Source organism: Alternaria dauci, chromosome 1, assembly GCF_042100115.1.
Source record: "Alternaria dauci strain A2016 chromosome 1, whole genome shotgun sequence".
Taxonomy (NCBI): Eukaryota; Fungi; Ascomycota; class Dothideomycetes; order Pleosporales; family Pleosporaceae; genus Alternaria; species Alternaria dauci.
The window spans coordinates 1,796,405-1,822,485 of NC_091272.1; the positions used below are offsets into that span (position 1 = coordinate 1,796,405).

At 53.1% G+C, this 26,081-nt stretch overlaps 8 protein-coding genes across 8 annotated transcripts; 6 read left to right on the forward strand and 2 right to left on the reverse strand.

Annotated features, from left to right (window-relative positions):
* Nucleotides 1–31: 31 nt before the first annotated feature.
* On the reverse strand, nt 32–3,489 carry ACET3X_000566 (uncharacterized protein; the record flags this gene model as incomplete). Its single annotated transcript, XM_069447875.1, has 12 exons — nt 32–187; nt 256–2,072; nt 2,125–2,170; nt 2,218–2,302; nt 2,352–2,387; nt 2,475–2,601; nt 2,649–2,981; nt 3,029–3,125; nt 3,177–3,216; nt 3,274–3,304; nt 3,355–3,400; nt 3,454–3,489. 12 exons carry the CDS (start codon nt 3,487–3,489, stop codon nt 32–34), a joined length of 2,850 nt encoding a protein of 949 aa, XP_069310808.1.
* Nucleotides 3,490–3,749: 260 nt separating this feature from the next.
* On the forward strand, nt 3,750–5,134 carry ACET3X_000567 (uncharacterized protein; the record flags this gene model as incomplete). The annotated part of the gene is made up of 2 exons (XM_069447876.1): nt 3,750–3,839; nt 3,890–5,134. 2 exons carry the CDS (start codon nt 3,750–3,752, stop codon nt 5,132–5,134), a joined length of 1,335 nt encoding a protein of 444 aa, XP_069310809.1.
* Nucleotides 5,135–5,352: 218 nt separating this feature from the next.
* ACET3X_000568 (uncharacterized protein) lies at nt 5,353–6,014 on the reverse strand (the record flags this gene model as incomplete). The annotated part of the gene is made up of 3 exons (XM_069447878.1): nt 5,353–5,440; nt 5,500–5,760; nt 5,818–6,014. 3 exons carry the CDS (start codon nt 6,012–6,014, stop codon nt 5,353–5,355), a joined length of 546 nt encoding a protein of 181 aa, XP_069310810.1.
* A 535-nt stretch (nt 6,015–6,549) lies between these two features.
* ACET3X_000569 (uncharacterized protein) lies at nt 6,550–9,149 on the forward strand (the record flags this gene model as incomplete). The annotated part of the gene is made up of 5 exons (XM_069447879.1): nt 6,550–7,603; nt 7,653–7,832; nt 7,887–8,307; nt 8,362–8,582; nt 8,632–9,149. The coding sequence occupies 5 exons, from the start codon at nt 6,550–6,552 to the stop codon at nt 9,147–9,149; spliced, it is 2,394 nt and encodes a 797-aa protein (XP_069310811.1).
* A 1,160-nt stretch (nt 9,150–10,309) lies between these two features.
* On the forward strand, nt 10,310–11,296 carry ACET3X_000570 (uncharacterized protein; the record flags this gene model as incomplete). The annotated part of the gene is made up of 1 exon (XM_069447880.1): nt 10,310–11,296. One exon carries the CDS (start codon nt 10,310–10,312, stop codon nt 11,294–11,296), a length of 987 nt encoding a protein of 328 aa, XP_069310812.1.
* A 1,371-nt stretch (nt 11,297–12,667) lies between these two features.
* ACET3X_000571 (uncharacterized protein) lies at nt 12,668–14,506 on the forward strand (the record flags this gene model as incomplete). The annotated part of the gene is made up of 3 exons (XM_069447881.1): nt 12,668–13,916; nt 13,981–14,105; nt 14,170–14,506. Exons 1-3 carry the CDS (start codon nt 12,843–12,845, stop codon nt 14,504–14,506), a joined length of 1,536 nt encoding a protein of 511 aa, XP_069310813.1. The 5' UTR covers nt 12,668–12,842.
* Nucleotides 14,507–15,869: 1,363 nt separating this feature from the next.
* On the forward strand, nt 15,870–16,473 carry ACET3X_000572 (uncharacterized protein; the record flags this gene model as incomplete). Its single annotated transcript, XM_069447882.1, has 2 exons — nt 15,870–15,966; nt 16,055–16,473. The coding sequence occupies 2 exons, from the start codon at nt 15,870–15,872 to the stop codon at nt 16,471–16,473; spliced, it is 516 nt and encodes a 171-aa protein (XP_069310814.1).
* Nucleotides 16,474–21,487: 5,014 nt separating this feature from the next.
* ACET3X_000573 (uncharacterized protein) lies at nt 21,488–23,211 on the forward strand (the record flags this gene model as incomplete). Its single annotated transcript, XM_069447883.1, has 3 exons — nt 21,488–22,022; nt 22,076–22,425; nt 22,474–23,211. The coding sequence occupies 3 exons, from the start codon at nt 21,488–21,490 to the stop codon at nt 23,209–23,211; spliced, it is 1,623 nt and encodes a 540-aa protein (XP_069310815.1).
* Nucleotides 23,212–26,081: the final 2,870 nt, after the last annotated feature.

Consider the following 26,081-nt stretch of genomic DNA (forward strand, 5'->3'; position numbering starts at 1 on the left):
ACTCCCAATCTGTTCAGCCTGTGCCTCCACCTCAGGCATAATATCTCGGCTCATCAAAGACGTGATACCTATGGCCCCTGACACCTTGCCCCTTGAACAGTTCCGGGAACCTCAAGCCCGCAGGAACCTGTGATTCATGTACAAGCTCGTTTCCGTTCTCTGGCTCGCCAACGACGAATTTGCCCACCTGCATCAAACATCATTAGTACGTACTCATTCCGGTATGATTGACGGGACAAAGAGGGAGTAACTTACCTGCAACTCGGTATCCGTAATGGTATGTCTGGAAACACGTGCGTACCCACTCCTCTTCAAGCCCTTGAAGAGAATGTACTCGCACCATCTATCCCAGTCCGTCGGATCGATATCCTTCATGCCGCTCTTCTCGCCCACATAGGTGTTGTAATTGCCCTCGCCAGGTTTGATGACCAAGTACGATAGGAGAATGGCAGGGCGGGGCGTAGCCTTCATGCGTTCAGCTAGATACTCTGACTGTAAGCGGCGGTCCTCGGGATCCTCTTCCTGGCCCGAGTGGAAGACGAAGATGTCAATCATCTCGCCGTATGCGTCGATTGTGGCTTCGATGGCGGGCGCGAGTTCGCCGACGGGCGACGGGAGGAGATGGTGTGTCGAGTTTACAATTGGGAACTTGGAGAGGAGCGCTGAGCCCCATGTGTGCTTGTTCGGGCCCGGGCCAAAGTCGACATACATGCCTAGGTCTTCGGCGAGGAACTGCGTTGTATCACGATTGCCCATGATAATGCGTTGGAGATCACTTTCTAGGAGACCTATGACGTCGACTTCCATTTCTTTGATCAGATCACGCATGCGGTATTCAGAAGACCACATGTCGTTATCAAGGGAGAAGTGTATGGTCCAGATGCCAGCAGTAATGGACTTGGTTTCGGGGTGGTAGGGCGTGTAGTCATATGACGGGAAGCGTAGGTAGGCGGTAGCAATGGCAATCAGCTCCAGAGCACCGAGCACGTACAGATAGTAGGACCGTTGTCTACCAGCGGCTGCCGTGATGACAGCTTTGCCCTTGTAGCTTTTGAGTGCAGGCGGTTGCGCGGAGACACTGAAGACGCCAGCGCCGATTTGGAGCATCATGGCTGTCATGACCCAGTCCGTATGTTCGCGGACGAGCGGGCCACCGGGAACAAACGCGTAGGCTACAACCCAGACGTGGAAGAGCACCATGAAGTTATAGACCAAGAATCCAAGCCCGAAAGTCCGGCCTGGTGAGTGGCGCGCCGCGTGGGCAATCAGGATGGGTGCTGCTGCCATGGTGTACACGGCAAGAACGAGGGCACCATAGAACCCAGACCAGTGACTAGTGGTCGTTAGGACGGCAGCACCGATTGAACCTACGCCATAGAAGGCCCATGATTTTGACAGGTTTGGCGCGAACAATCCAATCATAAGACCCAGTCCCATGGCTAACAAAGTCAAAGTGCCATGGGGAACAGCCAGGGGGCCCCGAACGGGGTAGCCTTCCCATACCCAAGAGATCATCGTGCTCGAATCGGAGAGCAACGAGTGCATGGCGAACATGACTCCCGCCAAACCAAAGCTCGCAAAAACAGACGATCCTTTAGTAGGGCCCTGAGCTGGCACATCAGCACCAGAGCTGGCGGTAGATCTGGTCGATATAAGCATCGATACGAAAGCAACCACGAGACCGGTCTTGTTCCATCCGCCGTTCGCTTCATGCATGATTGGCCAGATTGGATTGTTTGTCCAAAAGGCAAACTTGGCAACACTAGAAGCTATCAGACCGATAGCAAAAGCAGAGATGCGTGCTTCGAGACGATGTGGTTGGGATCGTTCGGCGAAGAAAGTAGCACACCATGCGAGGCATGACATTGATACGCCGAATCCAACAGCAAATAGTCGGTTGACAGGCGTCTTTGCGAGAAACGCGAGAAGTCCGGAAAGCGAGAGCAAATGGAAGAACCAGATGTAGCGGGTGGCAAGGTAGCGTACGGGCTTGATGCCAAGGAAGAATGGAGAGACGGTGCACATGACCAAGGCCTCGTAGCCAGAGATACCCATGTGCCAAAGCGGGAAGTCTAGATGTCATCAACAAGGGCGTTACCATCGTGAAGCAGGAGTTGAACTTACACCAGACGCAGACGCCAAGTGAAGTCAGCATGGACCAGAAGACAAACTGTAACCAGTCAGTTGCGTCTAATAGCATCTTGATATGCCACTTACTCCATTGTACACATCTGCTGCAGCGTAAATGAGTCCAGACCAGGAAAAGGCGCCTGCGAAGGTCGCGCTCATCTCCTTGTTTTTTCTACCATCGTCAGCAACGCTTCATGTTCCGCAATCAAGTGACAGCTTACTCTTGAATGCTGTCTGACGTAGATTTGGAGCCCGCACTACAAGGGGTGTGTTGTCAGAATATGATCGCAAGAAGTATACATTGGTGATGAGTGTCTATCTATATCGGGAGACGAGGAACGTACAGGCGGGATACACCTCGAACATCCTTAACGACAACCTCCAAGTGTTGGAATTCGATCATCGTAACAGCATCAAAGCCTACATCGAGCAGAACCAGGGCCCATTCGAAGAAAGCGTAAATGGTGTAGGCTAGAAACACATTAACGAGGACAGGACAATACGATGAGATGACATACCTCCAGCAACACGGTGCACCTTGTGTTGAATAAAGAAGTATATCAATGGCACAAGGGTTCCGAAGAAGCTGCCAGCAAGGACTTTTCGGTACTTGAGGGCAGTGGGGTTCTTGGGGCTGAGGGCAACACAGCCCAAGGTCCAAGGAAGCGTTGCGACCAGGTATGAGATCATGAAAATGTCGTGCCAGTCGTGGTCGTCGGTAGAGGTCACATATGTCCATCCACCGCAAGTCAAGGTCCGGAAGATGCCAACGCCAGCGATGAATGTGGGGAGGGACGAGTTAGGACGACGGGTCAAGATGTACCAGAGGCCGACCAGGGCAAATCGGGGGCCTACGTATGTCAGTATAGTCGTCCATGTGTCCGGTCTTGTTCCGTACCAGATGTGAGAGCGATGAAGAGCATAAACACTGAACGCTCTGGGTAGCGGTCGCCGATAGTCGCGGACACGGATGGGAACCATTCATCTGGGTAGCCCTGAGTATTTGATCAGTCGATTGAAAGCCTCATGTGCAGCATGGGACTAACGTAGAACTCATTCTGTACAATCTTGTGGTAGTGTAGCCATCTGTGGGTGTTCAGTCGCGTCGTGGGGTAGTTGAGAGTCAACTTTGGAAGTGCTTACATTCCGACTACGAGGGCGCCAACGAAGGCACCTGTACTTGCCGTCAGCACAGAAGATCACTGGAGTGTCATGTGGACATACAGTAGGCCATGGCGGTATGCGAATATGATATCCATTTTCCATTGAACTACGTTTTGTGAGCATGCGGAGCTCTCGGGGGTGAGGTCTGCCCGCGCATACCGTAGCGACGGTGTCGCCGTCCTTGTCCTTGACCATTGTAGAAGATGCAGGTAGCCTCTCAGCGACGCTCGAGCATTGGAGGAGAAGAAAGAAGCAAAAGAGCGTCGTGAATTGATGATTCACAGTCGTCAGACACGCGAGTCTCCTGAAGCTGCCACGGCCAGGGTTCGCGCTTCCGAGGCCCGCAGCCAAGGCGCTATCGGCGGGAGCAGCTCTAGCCTGGCTTTTTTCTAAAGCGCGGCCAACTTTTCTGATCTCAAGTCTGCCAGCAACACACACTTGACGCGCGCGCAAACATGGCCGGACCGAGTGACAAGGCGCGCTTCTACCTCGAGCAGTCGGCGACGGAGCTGAACGAGCTTGAGCGCAAAAAAATCTTCACACGGGTAAGATGGACGCACATTCGCGCTATGCCATGGTTTCTAACAACCTGCAGGAAGAGATCGGCTCCATAGCGAAGAAGCGCTCCGACTTTGAACACATTATCAATGCCAGAGGCTCGCACCCCGAGGACTACATGCGGTACATTGAATTCGAAAAGAGCGTCGATGCTCTCCGCCGCAAGCGAGTAAAGCGACTTGGTGTACGGTACAAGGGCTCTGGCCAACGGACAATCTACTTTCTCTACAATCGGGCCACGCGCAAGTTCCCGGGCGACTTGGTGCTATGGATGCAGTACATCGACTTTGCGCGCAGGGACAAGGCATACAAAAGACTAAACGACATCTTCACCTCTGTCGCTCGACTCCACCCGACCAAGCCTGACATATGGATCCTCGCGGCGAATTACTTCATGGATACACAGGCGGACATTACGAATGCGCGAAGCTACATGCAGCGAGGGCTGCGCTTCTGCAAGAATTCCGAGGTCATGTGGCTCGAGTATGCAAAGCTCGAGACTATCTACGTTGGCAAGATCGCTGGCCGGAGGAAGATTCTCGGGTTGGATATTGATCGCACAAACAAGTCGCGCACAGACGAGGATGGGGATGAAGACATGATTGCGCTCCCCGAGGTGACCGCAGAGGATGTAAATCCCAGCTTGAAGCAGGATGATGGTGTGGATGAGGTAGCCCTGCAGAACCTGGCCTCTGCACCAGTACTCACTGGCGCTATTCCGCTGGCAGTCTTTGATTCCGCCATGAAGCAGTTCCAGGGCAAGTCCAAACTCGCCGACAACTTCTTCGACATGTTTGCCGAATTTGATCAGCTAGCCTGCATACCGCGCATCTTGCAGCACGTGCTAGATTACCTGCAAGATAATTCTCCACAAGCCGTAGAGACCGCCATCTGCCGATTCCGCATGCAGTTGTTTGGCTGCGATCCTGCCGACCCAGAGATCGCCCTTGCGTTAAGCAGGGCCTTGGACACGATAAGCTCCACCATTCAGCAATATCCCACCGAGGCTGTCAGGGTTTCCGAGATCGCCGTCCGACGGCTGTTATCTCTACATCGGTTACTTGCGGATAGCGACTTGTCGTTGCAAAAGGCATCGCGAGCAGCACTGCGCAAGTACGTACGTGCCATGGAGGATGGTGAAGGCGACAAGGTCGCTAGATTGGCCGAATCGCTACGGCAGCAGGGAAAGAGAGACGATTCAGAGTTGTTGGCCCAGACGGGCGTCAAGTACTGGCCTGCAAACGAAACGCTCCAGAAGTTGTCGTCGGCGGGGGAAGCGTAAAGGATCAAGAGACCTTGGTCAGCAGACACTAATTGTACCGAGCACTCCCTGCATGAAGTATTCTTCCTATCTCTTATCGGATCGAACGCCATAAGCTACACCGCTACGGCCACACTCGCACTGTCGTGAGACGTGCTACAGTTTAACGGTCGAACCACGTCACCTGCGCGTCAAGCTGATCAATGATGCTGTGGCAAGCCGCTTCCCCGCAGACCGCTTCACTCATCACCCCGGCCTCGCCGCGATGTCTTCTTAGCGCTCTGCTGCTTCTTGCTCCTAAGGCGGCGCTCGTTATCAGACTTTTGTCTGGCCGGTTATCAGCTTTCGGGCCGTCGCTAGGGCCGTCGGATTGGACGAAAACGTACAGATTTTTGACACGCTGCACCTGTGCTGCGGGTGTCTCGGCGGGCACAGCATCTTGTCCGGCCTGGGCAATGGCTTCGTATAAGCGCTTGTAGCAACTTTGGGCATTGTCGCTCTGCTTGCGACTGTCGTCGGCCTGCACTATGATGGTATTTGACCTTGCAGCTACGTAGCGGCAACGTCTAATCTCGCCATGTAGAGCGGCGGGGACATGGTGCAGCAGGGCGTCCAGAGGCACCTTTAGAGTAGCTTTTGAATTGACTCTTTGTGCACGTTTTTAGTATAGCGCGAGGTTGGAAATTTATTGTAGTGTGTCATACTTGTTGACGTTCTGGCCACCGGGGCCTGATGATCTGCTGAAGCTCAGTTCGCCAATGCTGTGCAGGGGGATCGTCTCTGCATCAAGGTTTGCGAGCCAGGTGCGCGCTGCGCGAAACTCGTCGCCAGTAGCACTGCTGGCAATTGCTCGAGCCTGAAACGGGACGAGCGAATGGAAGACGAGACGTCGAGGCAGCATCACCGCTTGTGCAAAGTGCTCGGGGTGGGCTTTGTCAAGATGAAATCATGTTATAGAGGCATGTGCACAGGCTAAGGTTAGAAAGACCATTTTAACCACACAACGGACGCTAGAAGCGCACTAGAGCGCATCACGTGGGCAAAGCTTAACCAGAGAAGTTGGACATTCTAGGCTGTCCTCGGAGTCGATACTGCGCCGTGTCCCAACCTCTGCTGCACCACACTCCCTCTTGCACCTTGCCTGACTGCACTGCACCCAACATCTCTTGCCACTTTTGCGGGACCCGCTCCTCGCTTCCGTACCTGTGGCTTTCGCGCGTCTGCCATCGCATCCATCTAACCCTCGACCATCATATAGCACCTGGCCAGCCCCGCCATCGGCTTCCTCTTCTACTTCTTTCGTCTACTACTAGTGCTCAATCTGCTGCAGCTCTCCAGCCCTTGTCGCGACGGTGCGTTCCGTAGATGCTTTGAGTTGACTTCCCCCTTCACCCACGCCTTGTCTGCCAGCTCTGCGCTCTGGCTCCGCAGTCTACATGAGACCCAACTCCAGTCCACCGCAAGAAGCTGAGCACGTACGGCACCAGTCACTGACGCCGGAGAGCCCGCGTCCGCAAAACGTCCCGTCGCCCGCCAACATTCCCATCCTTGTAGAGCACATGGATGCAAACTATAATGATGTCTCCCTCAGCAACACCGACTCTGCAGCTCCTTCCGCGCCCTATTTTCCCCAGCAGGCGCACAGCTCCAGCGCGAACGCGAACGCGAACACGTCCACGCCGTACTTCGCCGACCAGTCCGCGACCTCCAATTTCCAGACTGTAGGCGTACAGAGCGGAGGACATGATGCGCCGGGGACGTTCTCTCAGTCGACTGGTTTTGGTGGCAGCATGGGTACGCAGCCGCATGGTACCTCTTCAATGCAGAATTTCACCCCACAGCATCAGTCGCGCGCTGCTTCGGCCAGTGACGCGCAGCACGCGTCTGGTCAAGGTCTTCCTTCTGCGTACCCATACTCCCATGACAATGCCTATGCTGCACAGCATGCGCCCGCCCAGTCTACCCAAGGCGCTCACTACCAGACTGACGCGCATTCTGGCTCCAATATTGACGTACAAGCCCTGTTGGACTCTCTGACACCTGCTGCCAACAATGCGCCCTCGACTCAATATGCTCCTGCACAAGTGTCCGCCCAGTCACCGCAGACACAACACCATGCCTCGTCGTTGCCCTCGGCCACACATCTCCCTGCGAGACCACCTACCCAAGATAAGCCCGCTACACACCCAAACTATGATCCCAACGATGATATCAGATCCTATCATCCACAGAATCAGCAAGCGCCCAATGCCCAGCAGAGAGGAAACGGCTCTTTTCAGCCCATGAATGTGCCGAATCACAACTTCTCTGCAACGCCTGCCCATGCTCAGCAGCAGCAGCCGGGTGAACGTAGCGAAACGCCCGACGACGAGGACCAGAGGTGGCCGCCCGAGGTGAATAGAAGATATGAGGAGTTTTTGGATCAAGAGAGAAAGTTTGTGACAGAGGGGCAATGGGACCAGTTTCCCATGGGCTCGCGTCTCTTCATTGGTGAGATGGGATTGTTTTGGCACCAAGGATGCGCCTAACCTTTTCCTAGGAAACCTCCCCACCGAAAAAGTCACTAAGCGCGACATCTTCCATCGTTTCTACCGCCACGGCAGACTCGCGCAGATATCGATCAAGCAGGCATACGGCTTCGTTCAATTCTTGGACTCGGAGTCATGTCGCAGGGCCCTGGATGCCGAACAAGGGCAGGCAGTGCGTGGCAGAAAGATGCGTATGTCAAGCTACATCTCTGCGCCACTGTTAGACAGTCGACTAACGAGAATAGACCTTGAAATCTCCAAGCCCCAGCGAAACACGAAGAAGATCGAACCACCGAATCCGACACCGCGAAGACGCTCGCGTTCCCCGGATTACACTAGGGGCGGGACGGGACCGGCGCCCAGGGATAATCGTTATGTAGGACATCCAAACTCCATGTCGCCGAGGGATCGACGCTTTCGCGACCGGGATGATTACCGACCTATGCGATCGCCTTCGCCACGGGCTCCTCGGGGCATACGATCACGAGACAGGAGCCGCGACAGGTTCGATACGCGATATCGTAGCCGATCCAGAACACCACCACGGAGACACAGAAGCCCGTCTCCACGTCGCGACTATACAGAAGATGGATTGGACCTTCGACGCCGTTTACCCCACGAAGTACCTGACATCCAGATTCTCGTGCTCAATGAGGGCCTTCCTCGGTAAGTTGATTATCATCGTTTGCTGTGCGATAGCAGGCGCTAACAGTGTTGTAGTGACTTTATTCGCTACGTCGAGGACATTTTCCGCTCGCAAAACTTACGTAGTAATGTCTTGATATTGAGTGGTCGATTCCCGGAACCAGCTGTAGTTCGCAGACAAATCCTCGAAGGGGTCCTAGCTATTGTAAGGCTGGATACTACTGGTCTGACCAAGGGTAAGGTCAGCGTCCAAATTTTCGACCGACGTGGTGGTGCCAACAACGTCCAGTTCAATGGTATGATCGCCCATGACTTATATGAGTGACGACTGACTCGTGTTCCTAGAATATGCCGATCTTGACCCCACGACGGCCGGTCTACTCGTCAACAATGCCAAACAAACCCAGTTGCGACCAGTCATGCCGCCATCATCCTCGTACGGATTCGGTCAGACTCTGCCACCGCACTTCCCTCAACCGAGCAACCCGTTCCCATCTCTGCCAACTACTCAGCCCAACATCTCCAATCTCATAGCATCCCTCGACGGTGCTAGCTTGTCACAGTTGCTCGGTGCAATGTCTGGCAACAACATACCCCAAAACGCGCAACCCGCGCCGAATCAAGGCTTAAATGCCGATCTTGCACGCCTGCTTGCCCAGGTGCCTAGTCCTGTTCAAACCCCCGGTTTCAGTGGCTCGGCTCAGCCACATCTTGCGCAGCTGAGCAGCCAGTTCCCCGCACTTGCTTCTCTCTTCGCAAACCAGAGCCAGGCCGCCGCTCCACCAGTGCAAACGCCTACCCAAGCTGGCCCCGCACCAGACATGTCTGAAATCATGGCCCAGCTCGCTCAGTATCAACGCTGAGCAAACTATTTCCCTACAGCCAGAATCCTAGATATCAAACACGGCTGTCTCGGGAGTTACCACCAGATAAACCCGACATTGCTACAATAACCCATATCCTGTATGCCACTCCATCCGCACATGCATCGACATGCTGTATATCCCAACCAAGCACACCCGACTGCGCCATCCACCCAAACCCCCCTGACATGTATCTCCCACGAACCAGCTCATCGAAAACACAGTAAGCCGTTGGACTCGTGCTGTTCGCCTGGCCCTGAATGATGAACCTCGAAGGCCCTCGCATCCTTGTTCCGCGCAGCAACCTCATGGAGTACCTATGCGACAACTTCCTGGCGACTTCGTCCTAACCCACGCGACTTATAGAATTCCTGGCGACGGCCTACCTTCCCCGTCCACGTGCGTTGCAAATTCCGGATGAGGCCCTACCACATTGACCACTTCTATTCAAGGGTTTGCTACACTTACACTCATATTTTCTGGCTTGTAACGGTTGGATCCTTGTATCTTCTACGAATTTCCTTGGTTCCGGTAAATGGTAGCTTCCTATTTTGATTTGATCTGACTTAGCGTTCTGCAAGGTGTTGATGGTCGCACAATATTATGCCATGCATTTGTGCTTGGAGTTTCTTCCAACCCCTTAGAGGCAAATTGGCGTTTTTTGCAACGTTTTCGCGTTTTTGTATATATTGGCATCAGCAAGGCGCGAGCAATGGTTTTAACGAGGTGATGTACTGTCAACCATGAGATAGACGGGGAATATTCTCAAATACTCAAATAAAGCTGCACAACTCCAATCCAGCAGCAAGCTTGCAACATGCATTTATCATGACAGTCATTAGTCGACCAAGTCGAGCTAGCGCTAACGCGAGGTGTCATGACGTCGCGTGTGTTCCTTCCGCGGCGACCCAGTCTTTTCTTGGGCGTCCGCTCCAACACGACATGTCTCCCACGTTTTCTATACCAACTTCGCAAACATGAACTGCCGTCGCAGCATACGCATCCGGGCTCCGACGCCTGCATTGAGCTGTCAGATATGGCATGATGGGTCCCGGAATATTGTACAATGGGGGATGCAAGCAAGGAGGTGGGAGACACAAATCAGACGGCATGCCTCATCTTCAGCGACGCCAGCAAAGAAGACAGGATACGACGGGGCCATGCCACCACCTGCCAAAATAACCCAAGCGAATGCACTCAAGAACCCGAATTCTCTGCATCTTGCCAAAAAGCCTCAATCTTCCCCCCTCGTTCCCGCACAGACACCCACCTCGACGGCTACAACCGTCCCAACGCTGCGAGCGAAGGAGAAGCTGAACCCACCACCTTTTACCTATGCCCCCGAAATATCCGTTCCCGCACGCGAACCAGACCAGAACTTTGTCAAGTGGTTATATCGCGCCGGTCGCGCATACCTCACCTTCTACAAAACGGGCATTTCGCATGTCCGACAAACATCAAAATTCGCCAAGACGCTGCGCCAAAAGGCCGCTCAAACACCCAACAAAGACATGAGCGAGGTTCTGACAAGAGCGGAATGGCAGGTCGTGCGGAGAAGCAGGTTGGACACGTTGAGATTACCAGCGTTTGGCCTCTTGGTCTTGTTACTTGGAGAGTGGCTACCAATTGTTGTCATGTACATTACGCCTGTAATTCCCGAGGCGTGCAGAATACCCCAGCAGGTCCAACGCACGATACGGAAGCTCGAGGACAAGCGGCAAGACCGGTTAAGAAGGGTCGCTCTGGACGCCATGCGTCTTATGAGCCGAGACCGCCCACCTATTGGCAGCGCATCTTCTGACGCGATATCTGTTTCTCTACCGAAAAGTGGACTGTCGATGCCAGTCACCACGAAGAATTGGAACGAGATGACGCTCTACGAACTCTCGCTTACCGCCGCACAACTCGACTGCTATCCCGCACTGTTTGATTGGCTACCTCTGACACCACCCAAGTTCCTCTTACAGCGCAATGTTAGGAAGAAGTTGGAGTACTTGAGGACAGACAACAGGTTGATCAAGAGAGATGGCGGATGGGCGGGTCTTGGGAAGGAGGAACTCCAGAGGGCTTGTGTGGATAGAGGTCTGCCTGTATTGGGAAAGAGGGAAGATGAGCTGAGGAAGGCATTGGCGAAGCTCGAGGGGTGATATGGCGTACACGAGCAAGAGAGGCTGGACATATGACTATATGGTTTGATGGAGACGTTTAGATGATACTCAAGGGCTGAAATAGACATCACCCCTCCTACAACCATACGAGTAGCAACATGCTTGAACATTTTAAGTCACATATGTGATGATTGAAAACTCGTATATGAGCGCTTTTCTGCTGGCGTGTGAAATCAATTTAATCGGATCCGGGAGCGCATTTGTGCGCATGTGTTGGAAAACTGGCGGAAGTCCAACCTTCGTCCACACAGCGTTGGCAGCGTCATGTAAGGTTACTAGATGCGGGAATTTGAGCAACACGCTGTCGATTACGGCACTATTGGAGGGGCAGAAGAGCAGGCGCTCTTATCGAGGCAACGAGGGCATGGCGGGGTGTCTGGAGTGGATGGAGAATGGAGGGGCACGACATGACTCGCTTGCTTTCACAGGCACATTTCCTGGTGAGAGTGTATCGGGGTAATAAATTGTGCGGAAGAAAACACTGGGTGGTTAATATATATGAGAAGTAACTCTGTCATCTGGAAATTGAGGCTTGTTTGCTATATCGACTGCTCTTCCCCAAGTCTTAGCAGATGACTTTGACGCCACGAAACGAGACACTCTCCGTTCTCCTGTATATTTACTTCTGACCTATGGGAGTACAGTATGTATTTCTGAGCTCGTGCGACCTTTCATGGCGAACAACAAGATCATCGGTCTTAAGGTCTACCGGAGGGAACTTGGTCGGCTTGATTGTTGCGTAGCATCTGCCGCGAGTGATTTACCACCGAAAATCCTACGAGATTCGTCAAGAAATTAGCATGTACAGATGATTTCCAGATATTGCTTTCGCCCCAGCTCTTCTTGTCTCCTATGCTATCTTTTGGCTAGGTCGGACACCGAGTAACACATCAAAAAGTTCTCGAGAGAAAACGGCTGCGCTTCGCCTCCAATGTCGTCTTTTCACAACATCGTCTTCGGCATGGAATAGATATGATGGCAGAAGACGAAGTGAGAGATCAGAACAAAGAGAGCAATACAAACACGCGGAGCCATGCTGACGACACGTCATGGGTCACTGATGCAGACGGCAGGTTGCGGTGAGGGTGAGACGCCCACACGGCGAGATCTGATTGAAGGGCAGATTCTATAGTGGACTGACTTGACGATAATGTGCAGAGGTTGGTAAATCTTGCGCCGACTAATAGAGCAAGGACTTTGGCACGGAGAAAGCGGAATCCGTGGTTGCTGTTGGAAAGCCGTGGGCATGTTACAACCAATCAGCAGTGTTAGAGACATGATTACCTCTTATGCCTCGGCATGTTCCCCGGATGTTCGCTGCACCAGCTCCACACAAGACGGAGTGCTGCATGGAGCCGGCTAGCTCATGTCGTAGACCGAGGTCAAACGTCTAGAGACGCGTATATTGTAGTACAGTGCTGGCGACCGCTTCTCCTTTCATCCTAAACTCGTCCAAACCGCTCTGTTGTGCATCGCGTCGCTCCCTGCTCGCCCATTTGTCGCGTCCCTTCCTACTACCGCTACCATGCCCCACGCCACGCTCACACGCGAGTCGGTCGCTTCGCACAACACGCCAGAAGATCTCTGGTGCATCATCGACCACAAAGTCTACGATCTCAGCGATTTCGTCGACGCCCACCCTGGCGGCTCCGTCGTGCTCGAGCAGGTAGCGGGTCAAGATGCGACAACGGCCTTCTACAATCTACACAGACAGGAGGTCTTGGACAAGTACCAGGAGCTATGCATCGGCACCATCGAGGGCGAGAAGTCAGAGGTGATTGTCGGAAAGCCTGGCGATCTGAGCCCAGTACCATACGCAGAGCCTTTGTGGTTGCGACCGCAATTCAAGAGCCCATACTTCAAGGAGAGCCACCGGGCACTACAGAGGGAAATCCGTAAGTTCGTTGACACACACATCACACCCGAGGCGCAACGGAAGGAGAAGGACGGTACATATATCAGCCAAGAACTGATCGACAAAATGGCCGAGAACGGCATGCTGGCCATGCGTCTCGGGGCTGGAAAGCATCTCCATGGCAAGACCCTCATGGGGGTTGTCAAGGGTGAGGAATTCGACTACCTCCATGATCTCGTTCAGGCACAGGAAGGCGTGCGCGCAAACGCCCGTGGATTCCAAGACGGAAACATGGCTGGCATGACCATCAGCTTGACAGCCGTCTTGCAGTGGATGCCCGAATCTGAGGTGAAGACGCGCGTGGTAAACGAGGTCTTGACTGGCAAGAAGAAGATGTGTCTAGCCATCACCGAGGCTTTTGCCGGATCTGACGTCGCTGGCATCAGGACCACTGCAACATTGACTCCAGACGGCAAGCATTACATTGTGCGAGGCACCAAAAAGTGGATCACCAATGGAATGTTCTGCGACTACTTCGTCACAGGCTGCAGAACCGAGAAGGGATTCTCTGTCCTGCTCATCGAACGCGATGAAGCTGTAGAGACTAAGCTCATCAAGACGAGCTACTCCACAACGGCGGGTACTGCATTCGTCGAGTTCAACAACGCCAAGGTACCAGTGAGCCATCTTCTGGGTGAAGAGCACAAGGGCTTTATTGTGATTATGAGTAACTTTAACCACGAGGTAAGCCCGGGCCCTACAAAGAGTCTGTGAGACATGTACTGACTTTGTATCTTCACTTCTGCAGCGCTTCATGATGGCTTGTGCTGTTATCCGACAATGCCGCACCGTTGTCGAGGAGTGCTTGAAGTGGTGCAACCAGCGAATTGTCTTTGGCAAGAAGCTCATCGAGCAACCAGCTATCCGTCAGAAGTGAGTGTTGCATCGAGAGATGGTTTCTTGTCCTACTGCCTTGCTCGTACTTACACTACCCCAGGCTTGCCAAGATGATCTCACACGTCGAAGCCAACCAAGCATGGCTAGAATCCATCGCCTACCAGATGACGCACATGTCGTACGCGCAACAATCGAAGCTGCTCGGCGGACCCATTGGTCTGCTCAAGTCGTTTGCGACTCGCTCAGCACACGAGATTGCCGACGAGGCCGTCAACATCTTCGGAGGTCGCGGACTCACCCAAAGTGGAATGGGTCGTGTGATCGAAGAGTTCCATCGCACATACAAGTTTGATGCTATTCTCGGGGGTACCGAGGAGATTTTGGGCGACTTGGGTGTACGACAAGCAATGAAGGATTTCCCAAAGAGCATGTTGTAAACACGGATTGGAAGCGGTGCACTGTATGATAGTAAGGTAGTAATAAACATATTGGTACAGGCTCCAAGGCGATTCAGAAGAGGGTGAAACGCTTCTAGAAGCAACGGCAATGTGACAGGACGGATATAAAGTGCGTGTGGGGAAGGTCATGTTTGGAAGGTGTTTGACCATGTAGGCGTACAGTGCGATGAACGTGTCTCGAGTACCAAGGTTCCGACTGCACACGGATCTAAGCGGTCGTCGCACAGACGACATGATGGGCGGACGGTAGCGTGACTCGAAGTGATCAACGGCATATCTGCATTGACTCGGAGCATTAGGCCTTGTGCATGTGTGGTTAAGCATGTCGAGTATAAGCGGCAAGGCAATGGTCAAGACCAAGGATGATGATGATGATGATGGGCTCTGTTGTTTTGTGACGATAGTGGTACAGCATTACACAGCGCATAGCCGGCATGCACGCGCCACGAATCGCAAACACTGGCGCAGGCCGAAGGATGCGCCTCATGCGACACAACAGAGCGGCCGGGGCTGGCTGTCTGCTGTCTGCCGTCGTCGGCGGCGTGTTAGAGGCCTTGAGGCGGCGGCAACAAGCGAGTTGGTGGTATACAGGGTGCATGAGACACGATCTAGACTGCACGTCACAAGTAGCATACCAGGAGTGGGTGAGGCATGTCGCCGATACGTGTCACATGCAAGCGGCAAGTCGGGCGAGGGATGATGTGGACGTACATGCACGAGCGTCTTGTCGACATTCAAAGAGACTTGAGTCTTTGCAAAAAGGCAAGGCTGGCGACGAGTGGCGTCTTGTTTTTGAAGGGGGTTGAAAAGGCATATGGAATACCGTGGAACAAGGTCGGCTATGGTAGTGGCAGCCGCCCTGCATCGGGGAGGCAAAGGACGGCGGCGCTGCGAACGCATGCCGGCTCGAGTCGTGTGCAGTGTAGCGCGCGCAGCGCAATGCAGTGCCATCGGTCGGACCAAGGCACCAGTGACAGCATGGGGCTCCATTTGCCTGCCTTTGTTTAAGAAGCGGTCTGCGTCACCTTGACCTGCTTCGTCTCCATCTGTCACTACTACTACTACCCATCTACCACCTACTACCCACTACTCACTACCTACCTACTACCTACCTACTACCTAGCCATTCACTCTGCGGCTTAGAGCACCCGCCCCAACCCTCTCCTGCTTGTCTATACCATCTACCCGCTCAACCATCTCCCTTATCTAGCCGGTCAATTCGCCGCCACAACTCGCCGACCACCGCAGCGTCATCGTCATCACACCAGCCTCACTGCTCTCACTCAGCCTCTCCGCACACGCACACGAACATCTACCCATAACCACAGTCGCAACCGCCACTATGCGCCGCTCGTCCAGCATCAGCAGCATCAGCTCGTCCGGCTCAGAGTCCGAGGACACGGTTCAGATCTTCGTCAAGACCGTGTCCGGCAGCAACAGTAAGTCGTTCCCGCCACCGTTCCGACGCTCGGAACAGGCCGCGTTGTCCAGTCACAACAGCAGGACACGGCTAACACGGTGCCTTAGCAATTCCCCTCACAATCCCCTCAAACACATCGATAAGCACTCTGCGCTCTCTGCTCGCGCTCCGAACCAACCTCTCGTCGCCCTCGGACCTGCGCATCGTCCACGCCGGCAAGCACCTTTCCTCACCCGACACCACCTTGGCTGATTACGCTATCGGCCCAAACTCGACGCTCCACCTCGCACTCCCACTGCGCGGCGGCATGCCCCCAAAGAAGATTCGCTGCTCCTTCAAGGACTGCAAGGACCGCGCTCAGCCCATTGTCGGCGATTGCGGCTTCTGCCAAGGCAGGCACTGCAGCCGTCATCGCATGCTCGAGGACCACAAGTGCGAGGGTCTCGAGGACTGCAAGAAGGAGAGCCACAACCGAAATGCCGATAAGCTCAACAGCGAGCGCACCGTTGCTATCAAGGGTGTGTAGATGACGGGACATGCGACAATTGCAGACACGATATCCCCTCGGGCGATTTGGCCACGGCCATCTGCAGCTCTGCTTTCCGCGCCTTGACGTAGTGGCGTTGGGGGGGCTTTTATTTGTTTACCTGATTGTTACAGCTTTTGATCTCGTACATGGGGCAGTAATCTTTCGTCCCTGGAGCATGGCGTTATGAGGCAAGCGTCTAGCGAACTTGTATTTGTAGCTAGAGTAATGACAGCCATTCGTATTTCATGACGTGCTTTGGGTTGTTGTGGTGCAATGTCGTGTGACGTGTCAACTAACTGTGTGTCTTTACGCTCAGGTCGTCTCATTATTAATTACCCAATGAGACATTGTCCTGCGCTGCCGAGTCGTTTAGTTGTCCGGAGAGCTGTCCCACGTATAGTAGAGGAGAGGAGAGGAGAGGAGAGTAGAGTAGGCACCATGACAACCAACGATTTCCATGTTCATTTCATGAGAATTCATCGAGTGCCGAACGACCATCTTACCCAGTCGTGGAAAAGAATCTCAGTACGGCAAGGACATGACAAATAGATGAAATCGACAAGGAAAAATGAATGATACCATTGCGTGGCCAAACAGCAGCCACGCCTTCTACCTAGGCAAGCCACAGCATCTTGACTCCTCCTCGGAGCAAAGTCGTGACAACACGATGTAGCATACTTTGTTGTTGTCACCTCTTTGTATGATTGTTTTGTTGGTCGGACGTGTGTCGGGTCCCCTCAACAAACCTATTCTGCTTGCAAATACTTTGACGCGCGTACTATGTCTGCGGCGCCGAAAGTATCGCGAAATTCATATAATCAATGTTTGAAATCAAGAAAAGACGTCATGGAAAGAATTGAGAGTAGCGGTGTTGACAGTAAGCACCAGGGATCTAGAAAATATTGAAAACGAACATTTGCTTGTTTTGCCAGGATGAAAGCAATGTTTGTAAAGTAGGTTTCCTCGGATGCGTCCGGGTTGAGGGGCGGGCGCTTCGCGGGTCTGACCGGAAACGTTCAATGATGGAGTGAAAAAGACCGAGAGGGGTGTACTGGAGGGAGAGACTGGAGTAGGCGTGTAGAGTGGGAAAGAAAAGATACTGGTGTCAGGTGTCGCCATATGTGGCTGCTGTTTCAACAAGCTTGTTTCGCCTACAATTGTAGTGAATGAAAAGATGATTGCAGCAGAACATGGTTGACTTTATCGAAGTCTGGGATACGAAATGGCGTAATTAAATCACTTCCACGCCTAGTGCTGGTGTTGTTGGGATGTTGTCAGAGTGTTGCCCAAGCGCTGACTAGGTAGTGTTTGAGTGTTGTCAAGACACCATGCCAAGTACGTGATAGAATTGGCTGCGTTCTGCCGCTGGCCGAATGAAAGGATCATGCTTACTCCAAGAGGTCTTTGATTACGACAAGACCGCACCTACCTGTGGCGAGCCCAATGTTATATTTGTTGAACTCGCGGTACTCTCGGAGGCGGCGCTTGGACACTCTGGTGGTGAGCGTGCGAGACGCTTGTTGCTTGTTGCCTGTTGCCTCGCAGTGCCTTGGGTGCCGAAGCAGGCATCGAAAAGCCTGGCGGCGCCCAACGGGAGGTCTCAGCGCAGTGCGCGTGCATGTCAGCGCAGTTGTCATTGCCCGAATGATTATTTCTTTGCGAGTCACGAAATCTTGTCGGCGTATAGCAAAACCCCTTGCCGCATGCAATTCGGAACCCAGCGCCACGGCCAGCGCTGGGCTTTCCGCTCCGCCAGAGGCCAAAGCATGCTAGGGGCAGCGGTTCGACTCGAAATGATCTTTGACATGGAGTGCGGCGGTTGTCGGTTTTGGTTGCCGCCTTGTCGTTTCCGAGTCGGAACAGTCGTCGGACCTCTAACAACGTGGCGAGTCGGCCCCGCCCAGTTGCGCCCAGCAGACGACAAGAGGTATCTGAATCGCTTCGCCATAACATCATCTCTTTCGTTTCAACCTCTTCCGCTCTCCGCCCCGCCCCCGGCGCCTGTCGCTTCGAATCCGCCGTCTATTGGGTGCGGGATCGCGTCTCGGAGTTGGATCTTGAAGTGGCCTGATTTTGACGCACGGAAACTGCACGCCTCCACAAGGGGTTTTTTGTTGTGGCGTTCCGCTCGTATTTGCTTGTTTCTTCTACAGCGCTATCAGTGACGGTGGAAACGGAGATGCAAAGGCTCTCTTCCATGTGGCTCGAAGGACTAAAGTGGGTGGAAATGTTTCCTGTGTAAATTCGCATCTCACTGCAGGACTTGGCATTATCGCATGCACCAGCGGGAGTGCTGAGATGACAACTGATACCCCTTAACTGACCACGAGTTGAGCTAACACACATCAGGTAGGATGCCTACCGCCACAACAAGATACGAGTTCTAAAATCTCAACAATTTGGCTCGCGCTCGCTGATGATTATTCGACGAGAATGCGGACGGCCGCGCTCCCGCAATTTCACATGGACAAGCGAACCGACAGATCATGTTCAGATGTCGCTGACAGCACCACGCGATTGATACCGTCAGTCAATTCAATCAAAATCTCCGAGCATCTAGCCGTGGAACTGCAATCGAGGCCCAAACGCCGTTTCCGCTGTCACAGGCTGCTCAACGGACGATACACGGAAGCCTGATCCAGCCGGCCCAAAAGGCCAGCCTTTGAAAGCTAAATCGCCACATGGTTCCGCTGTGCGGACTGACTGCGGCAGCATGCATGTGGCACTGAAAAGTAGCATGCATGACGATACCGGTTACTCAACGTCCGGCTCCGGTACAACTTCGTTACATTCGTTAGAGCGTTGGACAAGCCCCGGTGTTCAAAGGGTCCTGCTCCCCATGGGACCTGGGACTAATGTGGAACACTTGTGACGTAGCCGATGGCGTCCGCGGAAACCCACCTCGTGTCTCGCCATCATTACAGGAAACTGACTAGCCGTTGCGGCGGAGAGTTGAAGCCGCCAGCTGACCGCTACCGTGGCGAGGCTTAACTCTGGCTGTCATTCAACAAGACGACTACGAAGACCCGGGCAAGATAACGTTCTGTTTTGCCTTTGTCATTTGTGTAACGTGTAGCGCAGTTCTGCGCGGGATGCTTCTTTGGTTCTTCTCGGCTCTTGACACTTCCCGACAGGGGAGATCTGCACAGACCTAGGAAGTTATCGGGCTTGGACTTGTTTGCAGATCGGATTAGAAATAGCATCTGGTGCTCGTCTCGACGCTGGATCGGGTTGATACTGTGCAAGGGCTTCCTGAACGCGTAATGGCCCCAGTCAACAACGAGCCTTGGCAAGGCAAACTCTCTGAAGGTAGCGTCGCTGATCCCTAGCCTTAACTCTTCTCCACCACTCTACCCCAACACGCCGCATGCGCTTTCAGAATCGCGGAGTCCGCTTTCCGCGCGTCGTCCGTCAACAAAAACATGCATCTTAGCTGACGGCAAGGCACTGGCGTAGGTGGGCGTCGCTGAACGAGTCATCGCAATGCAGGGTGATGAATCTCCTGCAGCCACAACCGCATCCTCCGATACAAACTCGCAATATGATACGTTTCCTTGGGGGCATATCTTCGCTGCGGCGGGAAGAACAAAGCATCAACGCCAGCGTGGGTGCTCATGCTTGGCAGAGCGCCCTAGCCGTCGATCCCTGGCTGTATGAAGTGGTTGTGGCTGTGTTGAAACTGAAGATAACGAAGCAACGAACTGCACCGGCCCGCTGATCTTGTTACGCCGCCAACTTTAGCGTGACTTCTCGGTCATGTACTCGAGATATCGCGGGTGACACTCGACCCTCCTCCTCCACGGTGGCTTCGCGTGTCTAGTGTCCACACTCTCTGTGGGCTTGGGCGTCTTCATCCAGATTATCGGCCGTCGCATCCGCCTCGATCCAAAGACTGCCCAGAGTTGTAGAAGTCTCAGCAGTAGTACCGCGAGAGTACTCATCTTTGGCCCTTGCAATATAACTGGGCCGGCCAAGGCGGATTGTACACCACTACTCGAGCACATTCTTGGCACACAGACCCAATCGAGCCGCATCACTCATCATGCCTCCCGCTGACGCTCCGCCAAGCGCTGGGGCCCGCTCCGCTATTTTATACAACCTTGTTAGACGCATCGACCCCCATCATCATCTACCGAGTGTCTATGCCCACCGACAACTTCGTTTTGGTGGAACAAGCCAAGACTGCACAGCCGATGAGCAATCTCGATATTCGCACACGCAACTACGAGAAAGGAGATGCGTGGTCCATGTACCATGGTAGTCTCGCCCAGCGTGGTCCAGTACCGTCTAGTGTTACGTACGTTCAGTAACAAGAGGTGGTAATGTCCCGGTTTGGAACAAATTCTGTTACCAGTATCCAAAGGAACTCCCGGGAGACGGCATGGTTTGCATGGCTTCCACGACACTGAGTGAGCGTGGGGAAGCCCAGAGGCAAGATGTGCCGAAGAATCTACCACCGCTGATCGCTCTTCCACCGGATTAACGCGCCGCACTAAGCTTTGGGCCGCAGGACATCTGAAGCCTCTAAAAGAGTAATGAAGTATACCCTGCTACCGGCGGAGTGCAGACTTCCGTATGGCCTTGGCTTCTCTTGGTTTTGCACCCTTGCGTTGCTTGTGCCCTGCGGCATCCATTCCCCATTACACGACCGGTTTGACTACCACGTCACTATGGGAGAAGGTAGCCACAATCTACATGGGGGTTACGCGCGTGCTCAGCAAGAGTGGAGCCGTAAAAGAACCCTCTATCAACCCAAGCCTTAGGCTCGTTCCCCAGTTCCCGTGAGTGTTTGCACATGAGTACCATACTTATACCCCGTCCCCGCCGCTTTGACAGTTGTTTGAATCTGCACCAATCCATCACCAGTGCGTTCCTTTGAGCGCCTCCCCTCCAACACGTGCTATCTGTGTTGAGCATCTTATCACGTCATACGTCAAACGCTTCTTCAATTGATTGATTGCTCTTGCCCCCCTTCGCCCCACGGCCTTCACATACAGCAACTACAGCCAACATGCCACCCACAAAATCTACCTACAAAGAGAGTCGGAAGTACAGCGAGGGGACGCTGCCACTCTCCGAAGCACCAACCGCGACCAACTCCATGCGAAACGAAGCGCGACACGCCAGTGTCGACACACTCGACGAGCCTAACTGGCCCCAATCATGGCGTGCCTACGCATGCTTGCTGGGCTGCTTCTTCCTCATGTTCAACTCATGGGGACTAGTCAACGCCTACGGCACATGGTCTTCATACTATGTTGGCCACTCGCTCCGAGGTATTGATCAGCTTGAACTTAACCTGATCGGCTCGACACAGTCTTTCATCGTGCTTCTGCTCTCGAACGTCGTCGGACGCCTTCTGGATGCAGGTCATTCTCGCAAGGTTATCGGTTGTGGTACTTTCCTTGTACCCTTTGGTCTTTTTATGCTATCCGTCGCGCACCCCAGCGACGTTGAGGCTCTTGGAAACTTTGGCTCCATCTGGGCAACTCAAGGCCTCGTAGTTGGCCTGGGTATGGGCACATTTTTCGTTTCCAGCTCCCAAGGTGAGTCACAGTCATCATCTCTCTATGATTGTTCTTGCTGACACCAATTTTAGTTGCTTCAACATGGTTTCCGAAGCGCAGGGGCCTTGCTGTAGGCTACGTCGCTTGTGGTGCCAGTGTAGCGGGCGTGATCTATCCCACCATGCTCCGCTACTTGATCCAATCGGTTGGTTTCAACAACGCAGTACGCTACGTGGCCACTCTTACTTCAGTGACATGCATCTTCTCCTTCATCTTCTGCACACCGGACCCTGCCCACGAGCATCATGAACCGAAGAGCTGGGGTAAGCTCAGGACTTGGTTCGATACTGAAGCCTTCAAAAACAAGGCTTGGTGCTGGTTCACAGCTGCCGTTGCGTTCATGTTCTTCGGGTTCTATCCGGTTTTCTTCAACCTTGAAGAGGTTAGTATCTCTGTTCTGACAACCATGCGGATAGCTAACAATTTCTAGTGGGCATCAGTGCGCGGCTTTGGCACTCGCGACCGAACAGGCTCCCCGGTGAGCCCATCCAAGACGACCGACAAACCTCTTCAAACATTCTGGCTTCTCGTCATCATGAACGGAGCTTCGACTGTCGGACGCATGCTCCTCGCGCACTTCTCGGACAAAGTTGGTGCTCTCAATATGCACATCAGCTCTCAGTTCACCGCGTCGATGCTCACACTGGTTCTCTGGACATTGGCTGGATCAGAGACCGACGCTATTGCCTTCTGCGTTGTTTTCGGTGTCTTCTCCGGTATGGTCATTGGTCTCCCTCCTGCGTCTATCGGCAACATCCTCAACTGCTCCTACACTACACCTGATACGAAACACTTCGCAAAGAAGAAGCTTGGCCACTGGACTGGTATGATGTACACGTTCGCAGCCATCCCCGCCCTTACTGGTCCCGTTATCTCTGGTCATCTCATCACAAAATACAATACGTACATCACCGTACAGATGTGGTCTGGTGTCAATCTCATGCTCTCATGTATCTGCATGATCATCTCTCGCTGGTACCTACCGTGCGATAATGGCGAGAATGCGAAGGAGGCAATCGTTCGCAGACTGAGCAAGGCTGAGACATCCGAGAAGCGTAGGGGCAGTGACCCTACCTCATCACCAGACCCACTGTCACAGGCCCCTACCCGGGTTCCCTCACCGCGCGCTTCTTCCGACAACGCCAGCGATGCCGGCCAGATGGTTTAAAGAGTTTCATTTACTGGGCGATTTCTCTTTCTCTTTCTTGATTGTACTTTGTGCGAGGCGTTTGGAAGACGCTTTTACGAAGTCATGAATGCTTGCACGAGATTTCCTGTTTGCACGTAGGGTACGAGGATTTGTTCATTTGGGCGCTTTTTATATCCACTCGTCTTTTGGCGGCCTGTTGTACCTAGACTTGCTTCGCGGAGGACATTGAGGATTTCCGTCGACCAAAATTCTCTGTCTCCGATTACTTTCCGAGACGATCGTAGGCGCACGGAGCTCCCTCGACCATGGGTAGAGCATCAGTTTACGGTTCATAATGCTTAAGATCACAACCTTCCATCACACTCCTACTTCACATATCCACTTCTAGCTGTGACATGACTACCTGAACGTGGTGCTCCAGTGACAACTGTTGTACCCGAGATTCCCGCACATTCCCCTGCGACTCGCTCAATCACAGTCTCACACCGCAAAATCCAGGCTTACGGGCTGCATTTACCCCACGGACACGAATTATATCTATATTACGCGCACACATCACGAGTTCATCATCAAGTTCCGCGGCAGTGGTTCAAATTGATCACATCATTGGTCCGGCTCGGCACGGCAGTTTGGGCTTCCACCACGCACGTCCCGTAGATCTTGGATTTACAGCACGAAGATCGTAATCTGTTTTTTTCCCATCGGGCGTGCAGAAGTTTCGCTTCGCGTTTTAGACAACTAGCTTTCATGGCGGTTCGGTAGACGAGGTCGGCATATATCAATGTCCGAGTGTCCGGTTGATCTCGTGTCGGATCTAGGACGCTGTTAGTAAACAGACATTCTCGTGATGTGATGACTTGGCTGGGTGGCGTCTGCCTAGTTGAAGTTTCTTCCGCTTTTGGTATACTAATGCTTGGAGCACCGTGATTTCTGATCATGTATACCTGGAAAGCATTCAAATCGCTGCAAATATTGGACTAACAGGTTTGAGAATCTAGGCGTAGAGGTGTGACGACGCATTGTCGTGTTTGGGCAACAATGTGTGCGCTCTCCGCGGTTTCCGTGGTACCGAACGTTGATACCGTAGGTGCGGTGACACACAGGTAGCGACTGGTCATCTTTGCTCTTTGTTCGAGAAGCATGGGTTCTACGGTAGAAGGTCTGAGCAACAGTTTTGAAGCCACACACTTTCGAACCCACAAAGACACACTCGGTCTGTATGTGCTCGAAAGACTGAAGACGTTGTACTGATAATTGCTCACCCATCCCGTCGTCGCCTTGTCACTGTAGCAGCACCTGCTACGATATTGACTGCATAGCACAGGACTCTCGTCTCAGACTCAATCAGAGATGGACACTCGTGATTAGACTGCGCAGCAAGAATAGTCAAGCCAGCATAGAACGCCATCACCGAAGCCAGGGCAGATGTTTCGCTACGGCAATGGTGTTGTGGGGTCCCGAGTATACCTTGCCCACGTGTACGTGTCCATGTTTATACAGGTTCATCCCTTGCATTCAATCTCACACATGTCAGCACACTACATGAATGCCAGGCAATAGACATGAAGAAAACAACAGCCTCAACATCCCGGATAAATTAAGTGACCACTCCTGTGTTACCACAACCATATCCCGGTGCAACAAACCGCAAAGTCTGGTTCAAAAGCCTGGGCCGAGAGCCCGATTACTTGGCGTTTGGAAAACAATGCGTATGGCTGTTTGGTTCGTGATTTGGATGCTGAGCGGTGTGACTATCTGTGCGCTGCAGTGGTTTGTTACTAGATGATGCAGTGCTCACCGCGGACCCGTGCAATGGTGCAGCGGGTGTGAAGAGTAGCCAGACAGACAGCCGAAATACGCCGGATTAGCCAAGCCTAGAACAAGAAGAAGGAGCTTTGGTTGTGAAACATAGGTATGAGGTGTGGAGTGGCGAGCGATGTAACGAAGTAAGTTGGTGTAGTCAAACTACCTAGTATTGTGGCGCTTCTGGTGGAAGTCACCTTGACTAACGCATCTGGATATTGATAAGAGTCATGTTTGATCTATGGGGTAAGTCTACCATCTTGTTGATCATCATCGCGGTGCCAGATGCCGCTCTGTCGTGGTCGTCTACTTACTTGGCAATTCGATAGAACGGAAAAGCGAACCACCTTTCCAAAAGTCGTGAAAGTCTTAGCAGCATTCCCAAGACATTTCAAACAAAAGCGGTCCATGACGAAACAGGGTAACTTGCGCACTTTTTGACGCCTCCACGGAGTGACATGCATACTCAGCCACCACCGTAACGACCAAGCCTGCAACGACATGCCCACCATCATAAAGGAGCAATAAGCAAGCCTTAGCCGAAACAAGCGATACAGAAATCTCTCAGCCCGTCTTGACCTTCCTTCGCAGTTTTGGTACCCGCACTAATTGCGGCTGTGGCTCATCTACATAGCGGGAAGCCAAGCAATCCGCTCGTCTTGTCGCGGCACCTTCTGTGGTGGGCGCGGGGCCAGGGCTCTCATGGTGTGTAGATTAAATAGCGTCGGTGGGAAATTTATGTCCGATGGACTGTGTACGTGCGCAGGTGGGTAGTACCAAACTATTTGGCGTATACAAGAGGTTGGTATCTGATAAGTGCCGCTTGGGCAGCAGGTACATGATGTCGCTGTACATGGTTCCAAGTAGCGCGGCAAGCTTGGCAGCATTGCGCAATGTCGATCCTTATAGTGAGAACAGATTTACAGTCTAGATCGGATTCACCTTTGGGCTCGACCTACATCATGTGACTAAAAAACATCTGGGTGCCACATGTGGAGTGTGATACCTCAACCACTGCTTGGCAATGCGAACTTTGTGGGCTCAATAAACGTCCCGACCAAGATTTCAATTTGTCCGTGCAGGTG